The sequence below is a fragment of the Onychomys torridus genome, chromosome 12 (assembly GCF_903995425.1).
Source record: "Onychomys torridus chromosome 12, mOncTor1.1, whole genome shotgun sequence".
NCBI classification, from domain to species: domain Eukaryota; kingdom Metazoa; phylum Chordata; class Mammalia; order Rodentia; family Cricetidae; genus Onychomys; species Onychomys torridus.
Genome location: NC_050454.1, coordinates 21,913,570 through 21,938,696, shown reverse-complemented (window position 1 = coordinate 21,938,696; position 25,127 = coordinate 21,913,570). Strand labels below are relative to the sequence as shown.

General features: G+C 41.1%; 1 protein-coding gene across 2 annotated transcripts in view; it reads right to left on the bottom strand.

The window, feature by feature from the left end:
* Nucleotides 1–4,059: 4,059 nt before the first annotated feature.
* The window catches only part of LOC118593783 (limbic system associated membrane protein), a 621,381-nt gene continuing 600,313 nt past the window's right edge, over nucleotides 4,060–25,127 (bottom strand). The window contains exons 8-9 of one of the 2 annotated variants that reach the window (XM_036203315.1): nucleotides 10,097–10,129; nucleotides 4,060–4,157 (exon numbers count right to left, since the gene is read on the bottom strand). In XM_036203315.1, the coding sequence (XP_036059208.1) occupies nucleotides 4,060–4,157; nucleotides 10,097–10,129 (131 nt within the window). The remainder of the gene's footprint in view (nucleotides 4,158–10,096; nucleotides 10,130–25,127) is intronic. The other variant, XM_036203316.1, reaches the window with a different exon arrangement.

Sequence of the window (25,127 nt, the reverse complement as noted above, 5' to 3'; positions counted from 1 at the left end):
GGTATGTTTATTTGTCTTCAGAATTTTAATAGCCTTTTAGGTCAGATATAACATTGCACTTATATTTTTATAAAAACTGGCAGTTTTCAGGGGAACCAGGACTTAATCCACACTGAGAATTTGTTAAGAATGAAGAAAAACATGATGACATAGTTAATCCTATAACATGGGTGTCATAGACAAATTTCTTTTAACCAAATAATAACAAGGTGGACAAAAGGGGACCTGTGTCTTTCCAAATGAATCACAGCTCTTTTTTTTTTTTCTTAAATAAACCAAATTCAATACCTCTCTTCCTTTTAAATTTAAACCAGTATTCTAAATTGTTCTTATAATACATACATTATTGTAAATATATCATTTGTAAAAGATAAGATTTAAAACAATACATACACATATATATTATTTTGCACAAAAAATCCAAAGCCTATAAAGAAAAAGATGAAAAATTTGGGGAGACTAGCCAATAGAAGCCGTCACATTGTAGTGAGCCCCCAGAGGACCCTGTGACTATGGACTGAGCAGTAAGAACTCAAAACAGTTTCATGCTGAGGAGTTTAGTTTCTGTAGGCAGAGGAGGTAAAGTCCATCTTTGGAGGAGAAACACGCTTTTGCTTCTGTCCTCCAAGAACGTGAAAATCACGAGTATTGTTACGAGGTCTCTTTGAATAGCCCCAGTTATCTATGAAGTTAAAGGAAAAACATGTCCATGGTAAGGGGACAAAATGTCTGTCTGACTTGGAAGAGAAGGCAAGGGCCACAGGGAAAGTCCTTCTGAACAGAAAACCCATCTAATTTCCCATAAGCTGTCATTCTTTTTGGACAAGGCCATTTTGCAAGAACAATGTTCCTTCTTCTAGGCAAAGTCATTTGGATCAACAACTACACAGAGAACAGACAATTTTGCAATTGTTGAACTCAGGCTAGTTCTCCTTCTTTGAGGCCTGCCCTGGGTCAAGGTCATTTCTACTTTTTAAGAATGAAATCTGAGGCTAAAGATTTTGTTTTATGAATGGTGTAAGTTTACTTTTTGTACAAAGCATATGAAATATATGAGTGGTCCCAATTAATTGAATCATTCCACTCCTTATTACCTATTATTTCCTGTCACGTTTTTGTTTTTTCATTACCACCAAATGAGATCTTTGGAGAGATTTATAGCAATGTGATGCATTTTTTTTTTCTGTTAAATATATGGCATCTTGGTATAGATCCTCTGGCCCTATCTTGCTTCAAAGAATATTGTCCTTAGTTCTCCATATGACTTAGCAATATTCTCACACCTATGTGGTATATGAGACCCAGGTTTTTCCATAGGAAAGAGAGATTTTTAAAAATCTCAGACCCTGCTGGAGATATGGGTAAACATCACATTTTAAAAGTATCTTTAGCTGTTTATTCTATGGCCCATTATAATAAACCAACATAACAAATGGTATAGATATGATCAGGAATTCTTTCCAAAGGAGAGACTCCTCCCACAAAACCAAGAGTTTGTCCTTATAATAGGATGGGGACACTGTAGACCAGGTATATGGTTAAAGCCTGTGATATGTCACAGGTATCTATTTATGAAACTAATACTAAACTGAATTAACTCCTTTCTTTCTTCTTTCTATCTAGACTATCATGCCTACTTCTAAGATTTTACTTAAGGATGTGGATGCCTCTTTGACATGGGAAATATGTATCCTTCAATTCTTGTGCAAAGAGGGCCAGATTGCTAGAGAAATCCTTGATTGCCAATATATCATATGTTCCCTATGTTGTAATAGCTATGTTCTTGGATAAGAATTAATATTCTGTCTCTTGATCTTCCACAAATCCTCCTACCCATCCTAGGCCCTGTCTGCCCTCTGTTTCATGTCACAACTGCAAAAACATGAAGAAAAGATGTGACAGGTTTATAAACTAAATGACGTAATTCCTTAGAAGAAATTTTAAATACTGCTCAAATTCTTTTCACTCTTTCTTCATCCCTTTCTCCTTCCCTCCTTTTCTCCTTCCCTTCCTTCCTTCTTTCCCTTCATTTTGTATCATGTGACAGCCATTTAAAAGGTTAAAATGATGAGCTACTATATTTGGCTCAGTGAGATAACACATTATGGCCTCAACAATAATCCTCCATCCTTTCCTAAGGTGAATTACTTTGGATACCTCTATAATCTAAGGGAAAGTGGTAGCTGGTTTCCTACCAAAGATGCCCATGTGCAGAGGCAGCCTTTCCTGGAACACCTCCCCTAGGAAAACACTCTTAGTAATGTAATAGTGCTGAGCTTGGGGATGCTCACACAACTTCTGTCCAAATTCATCACAAGTTGCTCAGATCGTATGGTTAAGCAATTAGCTCAGGTTTCGTTGTTAGTGTCAAGGAGAATCTCACAGATGTAAGTCTAAAGAGAGTAGAGAAGGTGAATGCAATCTGCATCCTAGTGGCCTGGCTTTTGGATTCTGAGTAGCCTCCACAGGCAATGGTGCCACACACCTCATCAGTGGAGCAGGAACTTAATGAAGCATTAGTCTAGAACTCAGGGATGATAATCCACAAAGGAGAACACAGCCTGGAATTCCTATTTTGTGATGGTCAGGACTTCCTTTGCATTAGAGGTTTGGCAACCTCTACAGAAGGGACCTGGGCATCTATCTACTTTTCATGTCTCACTCACAATCTTTTATCTGAAAGAGACAAGAATATCAGCTTAAGGGAATTATGGGGCAAATGCAGCGTTATCTGGAGATTAGTGAGAGGACAAAGCAGGTCTGCATAGGCTCTCCATCAGCTCCTCTTTACCTTGGGAGTTACCACTCAGAGGCTTTCTTGTTTCTGGAGACCTGCTCAATACATGTTGCTCATTTCTGCAATGGGGCTCAGCCTATATAAAGTTAGGAAACTTATGAATCCCCCAGGCTTGTAAAATAAGAGTGAAATCATAAACCGTCTTCTTTCTCCTAGGTCATGTCATCCAGGCCACGGATCTGTTCCCTGTCTGCTCACCCCATTGATAGTAGGCACTTTCATTTACAGTGATATTCTGAGTGACTCCTGACTGGGTTTTGAAAATGAGACTAGGAGAGTTATGGGGTCCTGCCCACAGAAGGAGCACAGCTTGGTTTGAATGCGCACTGATGTCATGTGACAGCCATGAATGGGGGAAGAATTCTGCTCCTTGCCTCCCAGCCAGCCATCTCCCCCAGCAACTTGTTACAGCCGCATCTCACAATTACAATGCAGGACAGTGTCTACGGCACAATGAGTCTATGTACACATGGACCATTCCATTGGCATGCTTTAGAGAGAGAGACACATACACGCTCACACACATGTACACCTACGTGAGAGCGAGAGACTTGAGCACACGCGCACAGTGAAGAAAATGAAAATGGTACTTCCTAGCATTTGCGGCGAGACTAGCGTTCTGGGTTGCTGGGGTCAAGAGAGATGGGGGTAGAGAAAAAGGGAAGGTTTGGAAGGGTGTGCTGGGGACAGAACACACTGGAGGGAAAGGGGATGTTCTCAAAAGTTAGAGAGATGCTGGAGGCAGCGGAGCCAGAGAAAGGCTCTACAGAGGTTCCCTTTGATAGATGGATTCCAAAATGGCTACACATCAGCTCAAATGAAAAACAGAATAAAAAGATTATGGGAAATATGAACACCAAAGGCAAGACTTTCTCTTTCCCCACAGATGAAAATGGATAAAGGAAGGGTAAACTATGTGTGGGGGAGTTAATATCCATCTGGTACTTCTTGAATAGTCTCACTTGTACAACATCAGATGTCTTTAGCACGATGGAGTCTTTTTACACAGCAGTCATTTGCTTAGAAGATAGACACATATTCTGGTAGAGATTTTCCCACCCTAAATTATACTCAGTTTTTTATTGATGGATCTTAAAAGTGTTTTTAGTGTTGTATTTTCTTCATTTTCATATTCCCCCCTTCGTTTATAAACACACAAACTTGTGAAATAAGTCTCCCCCCTTTTGCTCTCTCTCTCTCTCTCTGTTTCTGTGTGACGCATTTTTGTGTGTTTTTGTAATTATTTTTAAATTTTTATTCTATTAACATTTGCTGAGAAGGCAGAGCAGGGATGCTGCCAGCAGCCACAGTGGTACGGCCAGACTGATGGATCCATTGATTCCTCTCACCGACCCGGGTCCTGCAGAGTAAAAGAGACAGAGACACAGGATAAGCACCTTCTGCCAGTTCCACTTGACAGCTGAATAAAGCTCGAAACAGACGCAAGGCATGGCCAGGTACCGATGTCTAGGTGTCCGCGCTCATGATGGCTCCCATCTTTTAAGTCCCATCCTCCCTGAGGTGTGTGAAGGTGCCTTGTTTATTTTCACTGTGAAATGGCTCCTGCTTGAGAAGCTGCTACCCACACTCTCCACATGATTACTGTGAAGCCACTACTGATTAAGGTTCCAAGCGCTGTGTGGCTCCTCCAGGAGCCCAATACAGACAGGCTCTCCCTGGAGACCCATCAGAGCAGCTCCACCATCTCAGATGAGATCAGTCATCCGTCTCTGCCTCCTTTTTTCACAGGGAAGAGGCAGGATGATTTATTCTTTAACATGGGACAACTATCACAAAGTAGCGTTTATGCATGGATGGTACTTTAGCAACACAACAAACAAACACCCTAGAGTCTTAGGAAGAAGCAGAGCTCAACCTGCCCAAAGTTATCACTTTAGAAATCAAGCAAAGAAGCAAACACAAAGAAAACCAACCCAACTGGCAAGGCTCAGGAGCAGGTTCAAACCCTGGGCAATTGAAAATGGACCTGACCTGGTACTGATCCTGCAATGTCATTCTGGGTCACTCGCATTGCCAATGGGAACAGAATGTGGGGGGTGTGAGATCGGGTCTGAGCGGACAGCTGGGTGAGAGGAGACAGTTGAGGGTCGGTCTGTGTGGGGATGGCATGAGTAATACTGAGGCGGGACGTGTAGGTCTGACTTAGAGCTCATCACACACGCTTCTTTTTTTTTTTTTTTTTTTTTTTTGAGCTGAGGATCGAACCCAGGGCCTTGTGCTTGCTAGGCAAGCACTCTACCACTGAGGCGCTCTACCACTGAGCTAAATCCCCACCCCACCCCACCCTCACTTCTAATCCCATTTCCCCCTTCTGCATAATGTGGCCATATTTCATTGAAATAAAAAAAAAATTAAGAAAACTTTTTTTTTTTTTCCACTGAAGAGACTTTGGTTTTAAGGCTACTTACTTAGAGGATGATACTCAAAATAGAAACTGACGTGACTATAATGATGGGTCACTTTGAAATTTTATGGGTACATCAGCAAGGTCTGTGTGAGTGAGTGTGCATGTGTGTGTAAAGCTGATGGTGTGCCTCTGTAGTGGAAACATCTTCTGGTACATAACTTTTCACCAAACTATTTTAAATGTATAAGATTTCAGGGCATGTAACAAGGAAAAATACTGAATTCGAGAATAGACTCCCAATCTATGTTCTATGTGAACAGCAAAAAAAACCAATAATGAGAATAAACTATAACCAATAAAGAGCTGTACAGCACCACAATGGATTGTGATGCCGGCTTTGTAAACAGAACTATAAATATAAATGCACAACTGTGTGCTTACTATAATAAAACCTGTTTTCCAGTGGATTATCAAAGGATCAGAGAAATTACATCTCTGGTACCCATTTCCACATCTTATCAGGAGGGAGGCAGAATATATAACTTTGTGTCTAACTCTAGAGGGCTTGCTATCACCATACGGTGAAAACCAGCAGTCGGTGTTTTAGTCAAATGTTTGGTGAGTGGAATTCAGACTGGTTAAAACAATGGTTAGCCTAGACGAAAGGTACAAGAAGATGGAGACGGTATATAAAAAAGAAAGAAAGAAAGAAAAGAGAGTCTGATATTTTGGCTAGAGCACCGCAGAATATTGCTTAATATGAAAATATGAGCATATGCAAACTTTGAGCCCTTCAATTATGCAAAATGAGCTTTGTCTAGTATAAAGCCATGGAAACAGAATCAGAAAGTTAAGTATCCATCAACTCTGATCAAACAGCTCATTCTGTGATTTCCTGAATGTCTATGATATCATATTAACAGGAGACACTCTGACTACCTTCAGGTTCAATCTCATGAGGGTGGAAATTCAAAGCACCTGTAGTGATTGTTCACCAGCCTCTGGTGTCCAAGTGTGTTGATACTTCTGCTGTGTCTGCTCTGACCTCCTTCTGTCCTCTGCTGAGCTTTCTGGATGCTTGGCACTATCAACCTCCAGGGCTCCTGTCCTGGTAGCAAGTGTCCTTCTGGGATCTATTTAGTGGCTATCTCTATGTTAGGCATATGCACTCCCTGGCACATTTTGTCCATATTAATGTATCAATAAGGCTTTCAGAATAGAGAAAAGCTATACAGAAATTAAGGTCTTATATGTCAAAATGATTTCTGTTTTGTTCTAGTGAAATGGATTCTCAGGAAAAAAATAAGAGCACAATTTGCTCTTTTTGGGTCTCATTTTAGTGCCAGGACAGGTTTCATTGTCGTTCTGACATCTTAGAAGCTAGTAATATCTATAGACTGCTATGAAAATTGGTCTTATTGTTTTATTCAAATGGTAGGAAATATTTAAGACAACAAGCATTCTATTATCAAAAAGCATAATGTGTACTCCCAGCAAGCTAGATAAACATGTGAAAGTCAACATTCTTATTAATGCACTTGTGTGCCTAACTACATGTTATCTACAGTTACATATAGGTAAGTTTATATGCTGTATAGATACTATCTATACATGTATGATAGCTGTATATATTATTGGTCTTTTGAAATGCATAATACAAAATTAACTTTCACATGCTATTCTGTGTCATAATAGGAATTTGAACTATGCATGTCAGTAATTTTTAATTGTATTCCTGGTAGTCTTATTACACATCTGAAATGCATTGTATACATCTAGTAAAGATACCTTTGTCTCTATCAATTATTATTTATAAGTTTTCTCATGAAGCTATTTAATGTGCTTACATGGCTTACTCTTGTCATAATTGATTTTTGAGAGTAAATAAACAGAATTGAGGAAAACTGTAAATGGGTAACAGTTGGGGAATTATCACAACTTAGGTATGCAATTATAGATGCATATGACTACATAGGAGACTACTCCAGTTAATTTCTAGTTCAGGGAAGAATAATCCACAAAATCATTAATTGTGTTTTAGTTATGAAATTCTGCTTATTTGTTGATATGCAAATGATAAATTTCAGTTCCTGTGCCAGATGGCCATGCTCAGCAACCGCTTTCATATACTGACAGATATAATGAAAGCACCAGTTTGAAAACATGACTTAGCCTTATGAATAGATAGGCAAGTAGGAATTCAAAAGCTTGTTACATGATTTTCATATCACAGACAACAGTCACACCATGACAGTTAACCATATTCTATATGGTATGTGTGGAACTTGGTAAATATTCAGTATAGTATTCACAATGCAGAAATTTTGCTTTCAGAAACAAATGAAATACCAACCCATATCAAAGATGTTTATGAATTGGATCAGGCTTAAGGAAAAAACAAACAGTTTTATTTATTTATTGTGTGTGTATGTCTATGCATGTTTGCATGCCATGGAGTGTCTCTCCTCCACCCACGTGGGTTCCAGGGACAAACTCAGACCCTTGGGCTTGGCAGCAGGTGACTTTACCCACAGAGCCACCAAGCTGTATTGACTTGGGGCTTTTAGGTTTACTAGTAAAAGGCAAAATCCATCTGCAGCAAAATAATAAATCATAAGTCACCATTCTCAAGGTTGTCACTCAGGTGAACGGAGACTGTATCAAGGTATGATAAGAGACTGTACAAGGTAAGACTATATGAATACTAGAGTGCACCTTTGTTGTGACCATGTTTATAAAAGCACAAAACCTGTAATTCACTGTAAACATTTATTAAATAGCCTAAATTGAAGAATTTTTGGAGGCAAGATTATCTGCTGCTGATCTGATGTAGGATTCTGAGCTCATCCTTTTGCCTTTCTTCAAACATCTATTTTGAAGAGGCTTTTAATTCCCAGACCAATGGTGTTTCATTTTTCCATTGTGACTGGATTTATTCAAAGTCGTCTTTAACTACATTGGCAGAGATCGCCGGCTGTCCATTTTAGCCAGTAAGAAATCAGAGTCAGTCTTAGTTTGTTTCCATTATACAGAAGGAGAAAAAATATTTTTTGGAATTGCCGAAGGCTGATGGAATAACTAAAAACAAAGCAAAAATCTAAACAATTTATGAAAACAGTGCTGGATAACGGAGGTCAATAATCCAGCGAATCTCCAAACACAAGTTCTGTGCGTTCTAACGGGGCTGGGCAAGCCTCTGGTGGCGTGGGAAGCCATGTTGAATGCCAAGTGCGATAACTTTGACTCTGGTGCCATCTGCTGTCCACTTACTGCTAGTACAGTTTCCTCCGTGTGGAGTGAAGCCTATAATCCCCAGGACTGGAGCAGATGAGAGGAGAGATAATATTGGTTTTGAATACTGTACCTTAAATGCAGGCTCTTCCTGCACTTACTCTCTTTCTTTACCTTCTAGAAAGTGAGATTTTGGTCAGATGAAACTGTCTTATAATACAGTTAGAAGCAACACGTTTTTCTGCTAAAAGCGGGTGTGGCGGTGCCCAATTGCAGTCCAGTACTTGGGAAGGGGAAGCAGGAGGACAAGAAGCTTATGACTAGCTTGGTACATATGAGTTTAAGGCCAGCCTGGCATACATTAGACCCCCAAATCAAAAAAAGGAAAAAAAGAAAAAGAAAAAGAGAAAGAAAAGAAAAAGGAAAACCAAAGTAAAACAAACAAACCAGAAAACAATATCAAGTACTTTTACACACCATTTATGGAAAAACTTAGTTACCACTTATAGTCACACTGATACCTTATCATGGTGACATTTGAATTAAAAAAAAAAAAAACAACCTATGCCTTATATTATCATCCACATTAAAGTCCTAAGGTTTCACATGTGCTGCTAGGCAAGTTACTGGATCATTTGTAATCATATTGGGAAGAGAAAAAGGGCTAAAGAAGTTATTAACATTTTATGCCTTCTTGCTTCAAAGAGTTCTGTCTTAAGAGGACGTTCTGGGTATCTCTTATATGCTCGATAATGATGATGTGCAAGGACAGGCCACCAGCAGGGTACTGGTCTAAGCAGCCACAAAACCTCTCTGGCTTTTGGATGCTGGAGGACACAAATCCCCCAAAGAATTGGTTTTAACTCTTGGGGATGATCATGGTTGTCTTGTCCCTTTTGTGACTCAGAAAGAAAACTATTTTCATAAGAGACAACTCACTATCAAGTTGATGACCACACGGACCACAGCTTCCTTTGTGTTTGCCTGGGGATACACACTGTGGGGTTGATCTAGTATATGGAGAAGGTGGGCAAGTCAGACGCCATTCTGCTTGCATCTTTAGGGCCCATTGAAGGAAGCTCTGACAGGCGTGCCCTGTTCTTGTAAAGATAAGTATGTGGACTGTGTGTACATGGAAACCATGAAATAGCGTTTTTTTCAGGGAACCGGCTGAGCTACAGCAAGTGAGATGTTAAGGAGTAGAGAAAATTGAGGCAGAGTGGAAATGTTAACTGTCTCCACGCTTCATCTCATCAATCACTGCTTATCGGTTATGCCGATGTAGGTGTCAGAGCCGGCAGTGTGTTTACCTGAATAGTCAACAAGCAACTGTAAAACCCTGAGAGCTCTGCCACGGGGTAGTGGCCATTCTACTAAGTGATTTCTGTGGGATTAACCAAGGACACTTAAGATGAAGCACATAACGGATGGGAGAGCGGGCAAGAGGGAGCAGAGTAACTCCCTTCATCCCAGGGATTTAAAGTTAAGTCACTGTCAAAAGCACTACCAGAGGCTATGGGTCAGGTGGACGGTTCTTTGTTAACAAAGTTCACAATTTGGGAAAAATATTGCCAACTGTGTTACTGAAGTTTCTAATCATAAATCACAACACTAAATCAAACTCAAGTGCATATGATCACAATATATTGCTGTGGAATCGTAACTAATGTCTAGAAGATACATATAAACAGGAGTCATACCTTTTTGCTTGAAGTGCACGGTGGTACCAATTTCTAAAAAAGAAACATTTAGCAAAACAAATAAAAAAAATAAAAATCTTTATCAAGTGAGAATTAAACATGATGGTGGTTTGTCAGTCTCCACTACAGGAGAATGTGAGGAAGGTAGGGTGGGGACAGGGCAGTGGGAGACAGAGACTGAGCGAGAGGAGAGTGGGAAGAGACTATTCATAGACTAAATGAGCAATTAGTAGTCACAGAAAGTGAATGGCAACTACGGATACCCCATGTTTCCTGCTGTGCATGTAGACAAGCACAAGGACTCCTGCATGGAGTGTGAATGCCGTCTTGACTGCACTGGATGTGACCATAGAATGTGTCTGACCCCCAGCCCTCCCCTGCCATTCTGCCCCCATTCACCTTAATTGACCCTTATATCTAAATCACTCCTTATCTAACGGGCAAGTCCACTCCAGCCCCAAGCTTCACAGTTGTTGTGTCCTCTACTAAAAAGGTTCTCCCCACGCCTCTACTGTTCGCCCAGTCACTCCAGTCCCATTGCTGTAGAAAGCTCACCAACACAAGTGATGCCGCCCTATCACTTTCCCAAAGCTAGTACTGGTTCCTTCACTGAGCATCAGTCTAAGCAGCACTTAGCCCCTCCCAGCATGACGTCACACATTTACTCACTTGCTGAAGCTTTATCTCCTCACTAGAATACATGCCTCCCAAGGGCATCCACAGTGCATGGCTCATTAACCATGAAGTCCAGCACTAGCGCAGAGCATGAGCTCTAGAAAGTTTCAGAAAACACCTGTTGCATGTATTAATAATACATGTCAAGGTTGAACAAGATCAGGTTGGTTAAATGTCTGGATTTCTCTTTTAAGTGTCTTTGCGAAATCATTCAAAAGACTCTTGTACCTTTGGAAGTAAATGTGTATAATTTCTCTAGGATATCATTTTCTATTTCAGGGACAAGCAAGTGATTGATTAGATATGGAAGCCCACACTGGTTGTGAGATCAAGTTTGTTTGCTGGTTTATTTTTCCTCTGTGGCCATCAGAACGCAGACCTGCTTTCCTGAGTAACAACGCAGCTAGCAGAAAATGTAAAATGGCTGATGCCTTCAGCCACAGAGAGCATTTGGTACACAGCATCTGTCATCTTATAGTCCTGCTTCTAATTTATTCTCAGGGTTTTTTTTTTTTTTTTTTTTTTTTTTTTTTTTGTGGCCTTCAGGGTAAAAACACAATCCACAGCTTGATATCTGTGGTTCTCCTTGCCACCCTCCCTGTCTAGTTTCATAAACATCCATCACCTCACCAGCTTTCCTTTATGTTCTCTGGAACCACACGTCCTCCCCCAGGATCCTGTGGTATCTGTAGCAGGGTCTCTATTACCCTTCAGAATGGGGCTGTCACTTCCAGAGAGGAGCCTTTCTTGGTCTCCTTGAGGACATCCAGTCTTTTATTTTCCTCCCACACTCATCTCTGTCTTAATTTCCAAAGGGTCTGTCAGATGCTTTGATTAAGGCCCGTCATCCTCCCTGGGATCATGAAGTCTGGGGCTGTGTCTCTTACTACTTACTACTATGGTCCAGCACATGACAGTCACTCTGAATGCACAACATTCCAAAACAGAAGATTTAGAGTTGCTGAAACAGGAGACAGATAAACACAGGTTTCAAATGCTTCTGACCCAGAAAAACAGGGAACCCAATTTAGTACACAAGGCTCAAGCTCTTTGAAACAAGGCCTGAAAAGTCACCAAGGTTCAGGAGAACATACTAATCTCCTCCCTTGCCGATTTTTCATCGGTCTACTCAAAGTAGTCACAAGGAGAAGCCCTCAAACACTGTAACATTTTCTGGCATCATTATGACAGTTATAAAGAAGAGCATGATTATCGCTGTGTGTTGGAGCCTGCCAAGGTTTCCTACTGGCTTTATCCAGCAGGGCTGCATAAGAGGATGATTGGGCCACGGGCCTGGGTACCAGGTGTGTGGAAGGTTCTACATTTGGCTGTATCTAGCAAGGGGGAGGTCTTTTGCCCCTACCCTTGGCATTGTTATAAAAAACCCTTTTGAATAAAGTACTGGGCTGGTGGGTTTTGACCCAGGCCCTCTTGAGGCTATCCTGTGTTTCCATCTTTCCTCTCAGCATCTAGGTCTTTCTTTCTATCTAATACTCCTTACCTCTCCCTACTCTAGAGTAGGTCATAAAAGTGGAGACTGGTCCCCCACACCAGTGTCTGAAGCATATAAATGATTGGCTGTGGCTCATCACTAGCGAAACTAATACCAGCCAGCCTGTCCCTGAGTTTGTAGGGAAGACGGTTTCCCTGAACTGGTTAGTTCCGTAGGGAATGACTGTTCTCTTGTGCTTTGATGGCTGGTGTTATTAACAACGCACTTTTGAGAATACCCAGAGACACCAGTGCTTCCCAGACCCTTTTATATGTGAAGAACACTATCTGTAAACAGTCCAGTTAACAACTGTATGTTCATCTAAAAGCATGGACTACCTTTCTTCCTAGGAGCTGATGCCAATCACCCAACAAGTTCTAGACCCCTGAGGGGACCATCTTCAAAGGAAGAATTGTGGGGTTTTCTTTTAAAATCTGGTCTATAGGCCTTGTGTCTCTGCTTAAGCTAGGAAATGCATCTTAACTTTTCAATACCCCAGTTTTAGCTTTTGAACATGAGTTTAATGAAGCTGGCACTCGCAAATCTGTTCCCCGGATTAGATCATCACTTAGTGTGCTATCCTTGTGCCCAGTACACAATTGAATAAGTGTTTGTTGTTACCATTTTGTCGTGAAATCCTTCTCCAGAGAATTATCGATACAATTCTGTAGTGAAAGAAAGCTACCCTGATCAAAATGTCATGGAAATGTGTGGGTTAACAATATGACGAGCAAAACATTAGTGGACCCTAGCATATGAAAAGCAGATAGGAAGGGGGCTAATTAGGCAATATATTCTTTAAGATGCAACTGGCAATATGCTCACAGGAACCAGCCACTAATACAGGCTTGGGTGAGAAGCTATGTGTTTTGAATGAATATGTTGGGGCAACAATTCTCCCCTATTTTTCGATTAAAAAGAGAGAGTTTCAAGAAATATTTTGAAACACTACCAAATACTTTACTCTATGAAGCAACTATGTAAAAATGCTTGAGTGTGTATATAATAGTGCTTGAAGTGTTTTTAAAAGACCAGCTAAATGTCCTGTTACATTTTAGATACTCCTTCCTATTCGGGCAATACGTTGATTTCCTTGTGAAAGAGTAAATATCTTTAAACTAACTTCTAATTTTCTCTATGAAAATGGAGTAGACTTGTGATTTTTGTGAACTATTCCCTTCTCATTCTCTTCTGGAACAGAGCAGTCTCTGAGGAAGAACACTGGATGGTTTTGAGCTTGTTTGAAAACTTGGTTATGTGCTGACATCTTGTGGTCACACCAGGACATGTTCTTAGGTGCGGTCGGAAGGCATCCTTTCTGTCCACCAGGTGGCAACAGTGAGAGAAATAACGTAGCTTCCCTGTTGTTGGAGCTCCAGGGAAATCATTACAGACAATCTTTTAAACTCGGTCACAATGCCTGGAAAACATCCTCTCCTCTAGTGAAATGTGCTCTTGTGTTCTTGACCATAGCTGCATTGCAAGGGATACGGTACCCGGAAGGATTCTCTGAACACATACTCGTGAGAATGTACCCGTAGCCTCTGAACCTTTACGTCTGTCCTGAAATTTCTCCCTACATATTGATCTTGCTTTTAAAAATATACTAAACAAGCTAGCAGAGAGGTTCGGGTTAGAAGTCTAAACAGAGACACCTGAGTAAGGCAACGGACAAAACTCGGGGGCGGGGGGAGGTTCTAGTACCAAGAACGAGTTGTTAAATGCTGATTTCTTTACTCCTAAGAACATGTTGTCAGATGCTGACTTCTCAACTCCTAAGGAGATGGCAGAAGGAACAGAACTTAACCCTAAGAAAGGCGAGTGCTTGGAAAGTTTTGTTTATGCCGATTATGCATAAAAAGTCTTTGGCTTTTCACTTTCAGATTCTTTATAAGCTGCTACATTAGAAAATACTGCTCCATCAAAAACACTGAAGAGACTCTCTGGGCATGGACAAACGTTGTCCTCTTGTTTACCACGTCCTCAAGCTGCTATTTCTCAAGCACCAAGTTCAGTATGCCGGCATGTTTACTAAACACCTTTCACCCCAGTGCACGAATGAGCTAGTAAATGACTCGCTTAAGACCTTAGGGGCCAGCCCAGCTAAGGACACAGAAAGTGTAGCATCAGAATCACTATGTCTCCAACCCTAAGCGAGAGCATCACTGGGAGTTTAGTCATTTTAGGAGCCTTATCAAGAGGTCCGACGGTTTTCTCTAATATTCTGGAAAGTAGAAAATGTTCTGCACCAAGCTTTATCTTAAAAAAATCTTCATGGCCCATAAACTGACGCCTTTCAAAATAGAAACGTAGGTGACAGGTCAGAAAGCATATTCTTCATTTTACCTCTGTGCTTTCACTCTGCGGTCTCTTTCTTCCTCTCTTCCTCTGTATTCTTTCTCCCTCTCCTCATCTATCCTTTCTTTCCCCCCCTCATCTCTTCTCCTAACGTGAGTACTTGGAACTATTTCACTAGAAACTCGTTTCCATTAGAGAACTTTCTTGTCATCTTAGCGAACTTTTGTGCCTTATCAGATACAGAAAGTACTGCTCCTTGTGCTTCTTTTGAGTTCCATGGTGGGAGCGGAGGGTGGTGGGCAGTGGGGGTAGGGGGTGATGGGCAGTGATGATATAGAGAGACTTTAAGGATTAGAAGCAGCATCGCCTAGTTTGGCTCTTGAGCACAGCCTCTGCTCCACAGCTCACCAGCATGCCTCCATCTCCAGTTACATGGAGGGGTCCTGGGGCAGTATCGGGGTTGACACCGTGTGCACAGTTGTTCTAAATCCAGGGTATCTGTTTGAACATAAGTATCTCATTTGTTACCTGGTGCAGACATATTTGAATAAGAGAATAGTTAGTCCTTATCTATGACACAACTCCTTCTGTGACATTAGTGTTCTGTTTACTGCAGGTTTGAAAATAATACATCCGTAGCTGACTTCATATAGTTAATGTCCTTTTTTTTTTTTTTTTTTTTTTTTTCTGGGTCAGAGTTAATAATTTTCTGGATAGAGCATCCACAATGGGTAGAAATTTTGTCTTCCAGTTACTTGAAAGTTGTACTTAAGAGATGTTGTTTAAATCACTAAGATGGTCAATGATAAAAGAAAAGGCCCTGGTGGTTGGAGGGTGGAGGGAGTGGGGGTGGGGAATGGGGGGTGAGGGGTGGCTCCAACCTTTACTCTCCTTCCCTTGCTGACACTGAGGCCTCGGAGCATAACATTTACAAGGTACCTCTGTAGAAATTGGTGGGGTTTTGTTCTCTGACATTTTGTGTGTACCGAGGTTTAGAAAAATAAAACCTTTATTATTATAGTGGCTTAAAAGAGGGACATTTTTATTAATTCAATTTTGAAAGCCACGGTTTGGAAGTTATTAGTTTCTTCCTCATGGGCTTCTCCGCTCTCCTCAGAGGCTTTGGGGATTAGCAGCTTTCTACCTCCAAGTATGATTATTTTTCCTTTCGTCAAAGAAAAAGATATGCCCTGTGATTCCTATTTGTACTCCTAGAGCTTTTGATTTCTTCCATGTATGATATTCAATTTGTATAAATCTTAGTGCCTAATATTTCTAGAATATTGGTTTCTGCGAATCATCAGGAATCACCCCGGGTCTAGGCAAGAGAGAATAAGGCAAATCATAAAGTGACCCGAACCTCAGCCTTGAGGTTCCCCGTCACTGTCATTGTTTATTTACATTATTGCAGAGATGGGATCCGATCCTAGGTCTCACACAGGCCAGACAAGCACCCAACTTCTGAGCTCCACCCTCAGCCTGAGGCTGTGTGAGGGCCCGGGTTATAAGAGGATTGCTGTTTCCGTGACTAAGAACCAGTATCGAAACAGCTGAGAAGTCCCACCATGTCATCAACATTTGGGGACGGAAGTCAACATCACTTAGCAAGACGCTGGACAAAATGGAATCCCACATTTTCTTTTGAGTACCTCAGAGGGCTTTGCTCTGTATAGTTGACAGTCAGCAGAAAAGGTCTGCAGCTGGCTAGAAGCAGGGATAATGATGCAAACTCACCAAAATATTGTAATCCTAGACACAATGAGTGAATCAATAGACGTGGACCAAAGTTTAAATGGACATAATTTGATATAAAATATGAACAAAAATCTCATCAGTTGGTCCATCAAACCTCCACAAACCAAAGGTTCTATGATGAAGAGAATGCAAAAAGAGCCTTCAAAAGAGGGAGATGATTGTATTAATTTAGTTTACTTTTTAAAATACAGAAGAAATAAGACTCCATGGGGGAAATACCATTACTTCAGGATAGAGGGAATACGTAGGTATTCTTAAACCTGAATGAGAGTCCTGGAGGTAACACAGAAGAAACCTTTTGTAAGACAAGCTTTATGCCTAAGACTTGGAAGATCCTATGAACACACCATGGCAGAAGGGCTAGACAGCACTGAGTCTGCTTCTCACCTACCTCTGCTCTAACCTTGAGCAAGACACAGACGTTTCCCAGCCTTGGAGAACATGGAAAATAGGGAAGATTCTAAAGCATGTGAACAATACGAGTATTTAAATAAGATATTCATTTATATCATATCAATGATATCATCTCTGAGGAAATAGATTGTATATGATCTTCATTTTTCTTTTTTGTAGTTCAAGGATTTTAAAAATCTTGTCATGAGGACATATTGCCTTTATTTTCAAAACAGAAAACAAATCATGCACTTAAAAATATTTGAAGGGTAGTATGGAAACAATATAGTAAGTAGAAGCTTCCTAAAATATATACATACATGAAGGTGATCTAAATGAAATCACCAAATAATGGGGGAGACAGAGCCCAAGCTGATCATCTCTTATCCACAAATAAAACTTTCAGTACTGGGAATGTCTAACACCTAATTGTTTGCCAAAGGGGCTCCATGGAACTGCCAAACAACCTAGGCTGTTGCAGAGACTCTGAGTTGCTCTGCACAAACTGATGACATAAGGTTCCATTGTTGAAGTCAGCACCTGAACAATTCATAACACGGAAAAGTCAGGCTGGTGCCTACACTGAGCCTTTACCCCTATAGGCTGGCATCTTCGGTACAGGAAAGTACTCCGTATATTACCAAAGGAGAAACATAAACACCAACCCGGTTACATTATAATGGTGTCCTGTCTGCTAAAAAACTAGTACAATGGCAGCACAAAGCTTGTGAGAGTGACCAACCAATGTCTGCCTTGACTTACGACCCACGCAACAAGATGGAACCCATCCCCAGCATTGCTTGGGTGACCAGGAACCTGAAACTAGACAGCCCAGGGATGTCAGGTAAAACAAAATACTACTATTCTATTAACAGCACAGCAACAAAATGACTCCTAATGACATTCTGCTGTACTCATAGTTCAGTGCCTTGCACAACCATCATCACAGAAGCTTCCTCCTGCAGTAGATGGGAACAAATACAGAGACCCATAGCCAGACACTTTGCAGAAAGTGAGAGACCTTGGAACTTGTAGCCCTAAATGGGATGTCTCCATCAAATCCCTCTCCTTGGGGATCAGAGACCCCTACAGAAGGGGAGGAGAGAAGGGGAGGGGCAAGGAGTGTAAGAGGTAGAGGAGACGGAGAACTCTAAGCACGCAAGGCCCTCTAAAATCAGTGGGATCGATGTACACATGACTTCACAGAGACTGAGGCAGCATGCACAGGAAGTTTATTGGGAAGCACTCTCAATATCGGGATGAGAGAAAGGACTAAAGGAGGAAGTGGAATTGGACAGAGAAAGGAGCCCAGCTCTGTGAAGAACCCTAGGCCCAAATCATGTTGTCTGGTATGGTGGGAAGGGGGTCTTTATTCATCCTATTCTCACACCAGTTAGTCACCGGTTCCAGCTGCTGTGCCTGGCTGAGGGCAATGCATAAGGAGCACCTCAGCTGAGAGCCATCAGCTGCCAATACTTCAAGCAGAAGGAAAAAGACACGCTCCAGGCTTGGAGGAATAATCCCGGCCAGGTACCATTCACAACCAATGGTAGGCTGTGCTCTCAGCTAGTGTCTTTCCATGGGCTAGGACAGCTGGTAAAGAAAGTGGCCCCCAGAATCCTGAGTGCCCAACAATCTCCTCTGGTAACTCCAGGGGCAGTTCTGATGGGCCTTCGAAGGAAGGTTCTGATTGGCTTGAGTCATGGGCTCACCCCTAATATGCTTCTCTGATTGTTCAAGTCTGGATTATACATTTTAAAACTGTATTATTTTGTATATATTATGCACACTCCTTTTTAAATTCAGGCATTATGATAATAATCTCAAGTACTTGGAGTGCTTTGATGATTGTAACCATCGCCTAAAACAACATCTAGAATGTGTTCCTTCTCCCAAAGTTACCTCTTGGCTGTGCACTTGAGAAGAGTAAGTTTTAATTTCTACAATTTTAATTGCTCCTGGACATAAACATGTTACATACTAAAAAATTATATCTAGGAAAAATTTAAAAGTTTTTTTTTTGTTGTTGTCTGCTTACTTGGCACCTGGTTGGCAATATTTTAAGGCTACTGCATGCGTCCCCTACAAGTTTAGTTGGTGGGTATCACACAATGAGCCAGAAGAGAAGTCAGCACGGTTGAACTCTAATTTCTCTAAGGATCATGGCTTCCCAGTGTGAAGTGGGAGGGCAATAGAAGAGGCTTGTGCAGAGTGATGGACACTTCAGACCACAAGCTGAATGTCCTGGCGACTCTTCCTAGAAAGGATCTGACTGCCATAGGCTCTGCCCCGTGGATGGTTACAGAAAAGACGGTCTCATTAAGCACTCACAGTATGAACAGACTGCTTCAGTAAGTCTCCTACATCAAGGCTGCTTTTTCAAACCCTGAGGGTTCCTTACTCACCCTGGTAGGTTTAATTTTTAATAATCAATGAACTAAAGTGTTCCAGAATGCCCGTAGGCTTAAGTTTAATAAAGAGTTCTCCGGGGTCTGTAATGTAGAAAAAGTACGTATAAGATCAGAATACTCAAAAAGCAAGTACACTTGGCACAGTTGTCAGTGAGAGGCCCCTGGCCCGGCAGGCAGCTTCTATCCTCGTCCCTAGAATGTTCCAAATTGCACCTATGAGTGCCATCTTGATCCTTAGCCTCAGTTAACTGCCACATAACTACCCAACCCAAACCCACTTTAGTTACTAAAGCAGAAAGTAGAGTCTAACATCTGTGTCTTAAAATACACATATTCTGTATATCTTAATGATTTTTGCCCCTTCATATATTTGAATTGTTAAAAAAGGGATTAAATGCAAAGGTTTGATATATCTCTAGAGGTTTTTCTTTTTTCTTTTCCTTGCTTCTTTTTGGTTTTACTCCGTGCTTTCTATTCCTAAGGTCTAAATTGTGAATTCCAGAATCATTTAAACATACATTTTAGATTCAAAATCCTGAGGGATTCAATGCAATCTTTAATCCATGTAATGTGAGTTTTCATTTTGTATGTTTCAAATTCAAAAACATTTGAATGCCATGAAACGAATATGTAACTGGCCTGTGGAATTTGAATGCAGAGAGAATACGTGAATCTGTGAGATTTCCTAGGGTTTAAAAGCTCCTGAAAATAAGAAGATAAGGGATTTAAAAATGTTGGTGTGCTCTGAGGTCCCAGTGTCTGCTTCTGTGGAGCTAAACATCACTGTGTGGGCCTTGGTAAGGGAAATTATGCCTCTGGCACTTTTTGGTGACTTTCTTCCTTGATCTCCAGGACACCTTAGTCACAAGGTTTCTGTTTCTACAACGCCTTCTGTATACTCCTGTTACAACTGACCCCAAGTGTAGCATCCATCCAAGCTCTTCCTAAACTAAAAACAGGGCTATTTCCTTACAACCTGACCATTCCTACAACTAACACCAGAGCCTACCACAAACTCGGATAGAAGGCTGTAAGTTTCCTGCAGTTGCTCAGGCAGTAGAATCAGTACACCCTAGACAATTAACCTTGGACAGTGTTGCTACCATAGAGCACATAGTATCCACGCTTGCCTGGCCAGCCCAATGTGATCTTTCTCATAACAAAGCACAAATATCTACTGTTTCTTTTGTAACCTCTCCCTCTCTCCCTCCCTCCCTCCCTCCCTCCCTCCCTCTCTCCCTCCCTCCCTGTCTCCCTCCCTCCCTGTCTCCCTCCCTCCCTCCCTCCCTCCCTCCCTCACTCCCTCTCTTCCTCCCTCCCTTCCTTCCTCCCTCTCAGTCCCTTCCTTTCTCCCTCTTCCTTCCTCTTGTCTTCTCTCCTTGCCAAATACAAAAGAACAGAAGTAAGAAATTTAGGGAAAATGCTCCCCCCCCCTTAGATGTTGAGAATCAAATGAGCTTTATATTGAATACATATCACCGAGGCTCTTCCTAGATTCTAGACTTCTGTGTGTGATGGGTTACTCTGCTCCTCAAATTCCTCTCCCCCTTTTACTATCCATCTTCCCTCTCCCAGGGAAAGGATTCTTGTTCTACTGACCTAAGCACCCAGTTCTGTTTTCCTCAGCACCTTGCAGGTGGCCTAACATGGTACTTAACAAAGCTGACTTGGTTGCTTAATCATCTACACCATAGACTTTTCCTTGATGTCTGTAAACCTTCCTTGTGTAGGCACTGTGCCTGGCTTGCTCTGCACACTTACCCCCAAAGACCCAGCTCAGAACACATTCTAGGATAACATCTTTTTGAGCAAATCAATGGTATCTTCATAATAATGTTCATGGCCAAATTAACTTATTTGAGCCAAAAATGAGTTTTGATTGACAGTTTTCAATGCATGTTCTTTCTTATGTTCCTAGTGAGTAGGTAGTATAAGGAAGAGAAAACATGAACTCTAAAGGAAACACTACAAAGCAAAAGCCAGAGCAAGTGGGGAGCAATGAGAAGTCCAGAGTTGGGGAGTCAGAATGTGAGCTTTGAGCCTCCAGGGAATCACTGTCTCTTTTCCAGTTACCCTCAGAAACATTCAATGGCAAACTTACCTGTGTTCTGGAACTCTGGGGAGATAATTTGAAAGTTCCCCCCCAAGTTACAGGAGCTTGTGAATCAACAACAAAGTGCAAGTTATTGCTGAGAGTCTGCTCCCCAAACACTCCCTGCTTCCGAGTAATGAGAAAGCAAACCAAAAATGGTAATTTAAAAAACCATTGTCCATGGTCAAACAGGTTTTCAACATAGAACATGGCTGGGGACATTTGGAGCTGTGTGAGCAAGAGCACATGGGATAGCTAGAATGAACATCCTAGGTACTGCTCTCTTCAACTGCCTTTAATAGCTCTGCCCTCCCTGTCCCCGCCGCCACTCCTGCTGAAAGGATGCTATGCTTGGCCCAGTGTCCTCTTGGGTAGTGGCAGAAGTCATGCTGGAAATGCAAGGTCTCTAAGGTGGACAGATAAGCAAGAAACTTCCCTATGACTTATAGTCAAGATATCATATTGGTGGTGTTCTGTAGGTGTCCAGTGTGCCTACATGTCACAGACATGTGGGGAGTGTTTTCTTCCCGTGTTAGTGAAAAGCAGAGTAGTATAGTACACAATGGCAAGCTCGGCTCCCCGGTGTCCAATTAGTAAGCAAGATAAATGCTCCTAAGGTCTCCCCTCCCCCCAATTCATGGTGGATATAAGCTGACAATTCTCAGCGGAGTCCCAGTGAGCAGTGGGCTGACTCCCCTCATACATCTGGCACATATGAACACCTTAAATTGGAATTCCATTCTCATTAGTTCATGCTGTGTTCTGACTTGGCAGGTGTGTTTGCTCACAGCAGTATGCAAGGGGAGATGTAAGGGGCGTGCTTTACCTTTCGTTTTCTCCATCAAAGTGCTTGTTTAATTTAATATCTACAAATAAGTTAGGATGATGAAAGAGCATCGTGAGGAAAGAGGGACCGTGTAAGGAAGTTGTTACTAAGGTTAATTTGTATCCCACCTCTTTAGAAATTGCTGTTTCCTTCAGACAGATTCTACAGTGGCTCTCTGGTGTTTGCATGACAGTAACCCATGTTTAGAAGTGATGGCTATTACTTTCCAAACTTCTAGTTTTGTTCTGTTTGAAGGGAATCCTAGAGTCTATGTATAGGTTAATGCAAGATTAACCTGAACAAAATGTAGAGAAAAAGAAAATCAAGAAATACATATACAAGAATAAGAATTGCAAGTAACAGAGGAAGAGGGAACCAAGGAGCAGACTGAAGATAAGGTTTATATTCAGGAGACTATGGTATGACATTTGTCAAGGTCTGGGAACACACTGATGCCTTAGTGCTTGGAGGAGTATGTAATATATCCTGTCTGGGTAGAGGGAAGCTGAAGATTAAACCAAAGACTCATCACATGCTAGACAAGCACTCTATCACTGAGCTACTTGCTCATTCCTCTCCCTCCCCCTTCAGTGCTTTCTTTAAGGACTCTACCTCCATACCGTGTCCAGGAACCTAGAGACAAGCTCCTAAAGAGAGCATCTACTCCAGCTCTGCCTGCAATGCCTCTCACAGTACTTTCATGTTAAATAGCATGTGGGGAACACTAAGGAGAATTCTGCTGGGGTGCACTCTAAAGACCAGAGGAGTCCATGCCAGCCTTTTCTGTCCATTCAGGAACCCAGTCTTCTTAGCCTGTGTAAGCCAACATTCTCCACTGCAAATCTTATTGAGCTCTTCATAGGCAGCTTTATTCCTTTTAATTAAAAAGACAAGACTGCCAATTACTTAAACTTAATCCCCAAATGTAATTGTTACTTTGAAAGATTCTTTTTCCATAAAGCTCATACAAGAGTAATATTTCCATCAAATTAAAATTTAGTGGAAGCTTGGATTTTCCAAAAAAAAATTATATATATTCATTTTCAAATCCCAGCTGGCTCTAGAAAAGAAATCAAAATAGCACAACTAGGCATAAGGAAAGGGAAGAGATCAGGAAAGGCTGGCTGGAGTCCGCAGATCCACACTAGAGGAATAAGAAAAGATGAGAGAAAAAAGTCCCAGCACTCAGGATTTCCCTGCCTGGAAATGCATGCTGTAGGGCTTTTAGCCATTTAGCTTGAAGCTAAATGTAAATCCAGAGAGAAATAACACTGCAAAGCTGCTGTTGGACATTTCAGTAATGTGGTGGGTAAATTTCATGTTGATTTGTGTTAGCAGATTTTAACAAGAATGGTTTAGGAAACAAATCAAGCAAAGAGTAGAAAGGTGGAGAGAGGTAAGACATGAACATGAGGATAAGACCTCACCTGTTACAGTTGGGTCTAAACCATTCCATGGCATTCAGTCTCTTACTGATGCCACGTGAAATAATGGTATGGCTGGTGTAGTCTCTCACAAGTGAGGAAAATCAACAGGAAGACTGTTGCTCACTATTTGAAGGAGCTATAGGAGAATGTGTACATACTGAACCTTAGTTGTTTTCTTGTGTGTTAACTGCGGCCAGTGTTAGTTCTGTGAGTTTGGTATGTCATGGCTGTATAAGTCTTCTCAGAGGAAATAAGACTCTTATTTCTGTCAGCCAATAGACAGGGAGAGATGTGTTTTAAAACTTAAAACTCCCTAGACATGATCTATCTCTTTGACTGTGACAAATGACACATTCTTTGGCTTGTTGACTTTGGAATACCATGATGAGGTTATGTGCATGATAACTGTCATTGAGAAGGGCCATACAGCAGAGAAGGGTGCTGTTTTGAGGCTCCTCTTCAAGATGTTTAATCTGGTATGAGTGAAAACTAAGGCAAAATCTTTTTCCTTTTCTCTTGGCCTTGAAATAGTTTTATTTTAAACATCTTAGCAGGGTGGGCATGGAAAACATGCTTGGGATTCACAATCATCAAACTATAAGGAAGCCACACACAAGTCATGTGTACCTACTGCTTGTGTCCACATGACATGAACGTACCTCTCAGGAGAGTGGTTTTAAAAACCACAGGAAGGGTGTGCAACTGAATATGGTTATTTGAAATTCAATATGCTTTCTTTCTAGCATTCTTCTTCATATAGTATTTAAAATACCACTTTGAGCTTGTAGGCATGAAAAATACAATTTCTTTCCCATTTCACAGTTGGAAAAACTGAATTACAGAGAACAATGCTAGTAATTACCCGTAATTAATAGAGGTGTATATGCAAATTAGTCTGAATAAGTGTGTGAAATTAGATGTAGTGATGCTAGACAGCTCTGTTTCTGTGTTTTTTAAATGCTTTCATGTAAATCTCTGTGTTAGTCAGGCATACAAATATGACTTTCCAAAAATGTATGGATAATAAAGTGACTATTATGTATGTATGTATTGTAGTGTGTAAAACAAATTAGATGAATCATTGCAACTTGTTAAATAGGTGCATATCTAATGAGCATTATGAATGCATACATAATGTTGGTTAGTAATGCATTATATAGATTGATATATGGCCTAGATTTAGCATGAGGTAGAGTGGATTTGGGTATACTTGGGTCATTAAAATGTGGGAAGTATTAATTTCTGATGATTGTGGGTGTTAGTAAAGATAGTACATACAAAAGACCTTAGAAGGAATTGGTAAATGAGAAACACACTAAACACATTACATATTATTGTTATTCTTTATATTACCAGTGCTGCAGCAGATGAACCTGTTAGATTTACGAGTTAATAGGGGCATCTTTTCCTTGATTTCCAGCATGATATATTCAGAAAATAAATGAAAACATGAGGTTTATCCAGGCATTTCTACAGCATGGGATATATGCAGGGTTTTTTTTTTTCCCTCCCATTTTCTTTTCCATTCTCTTTGAGCCCATTTGAAGATTTGAAGAACCCATTCCTGGGAAATTCAGGTAGGGGCAAATGTATCTCTTTCTATACCATAGGTGGAGTCTGGCTGTTTAGATGCCAGGTCTACCCATAAGGACACCAGTCTCC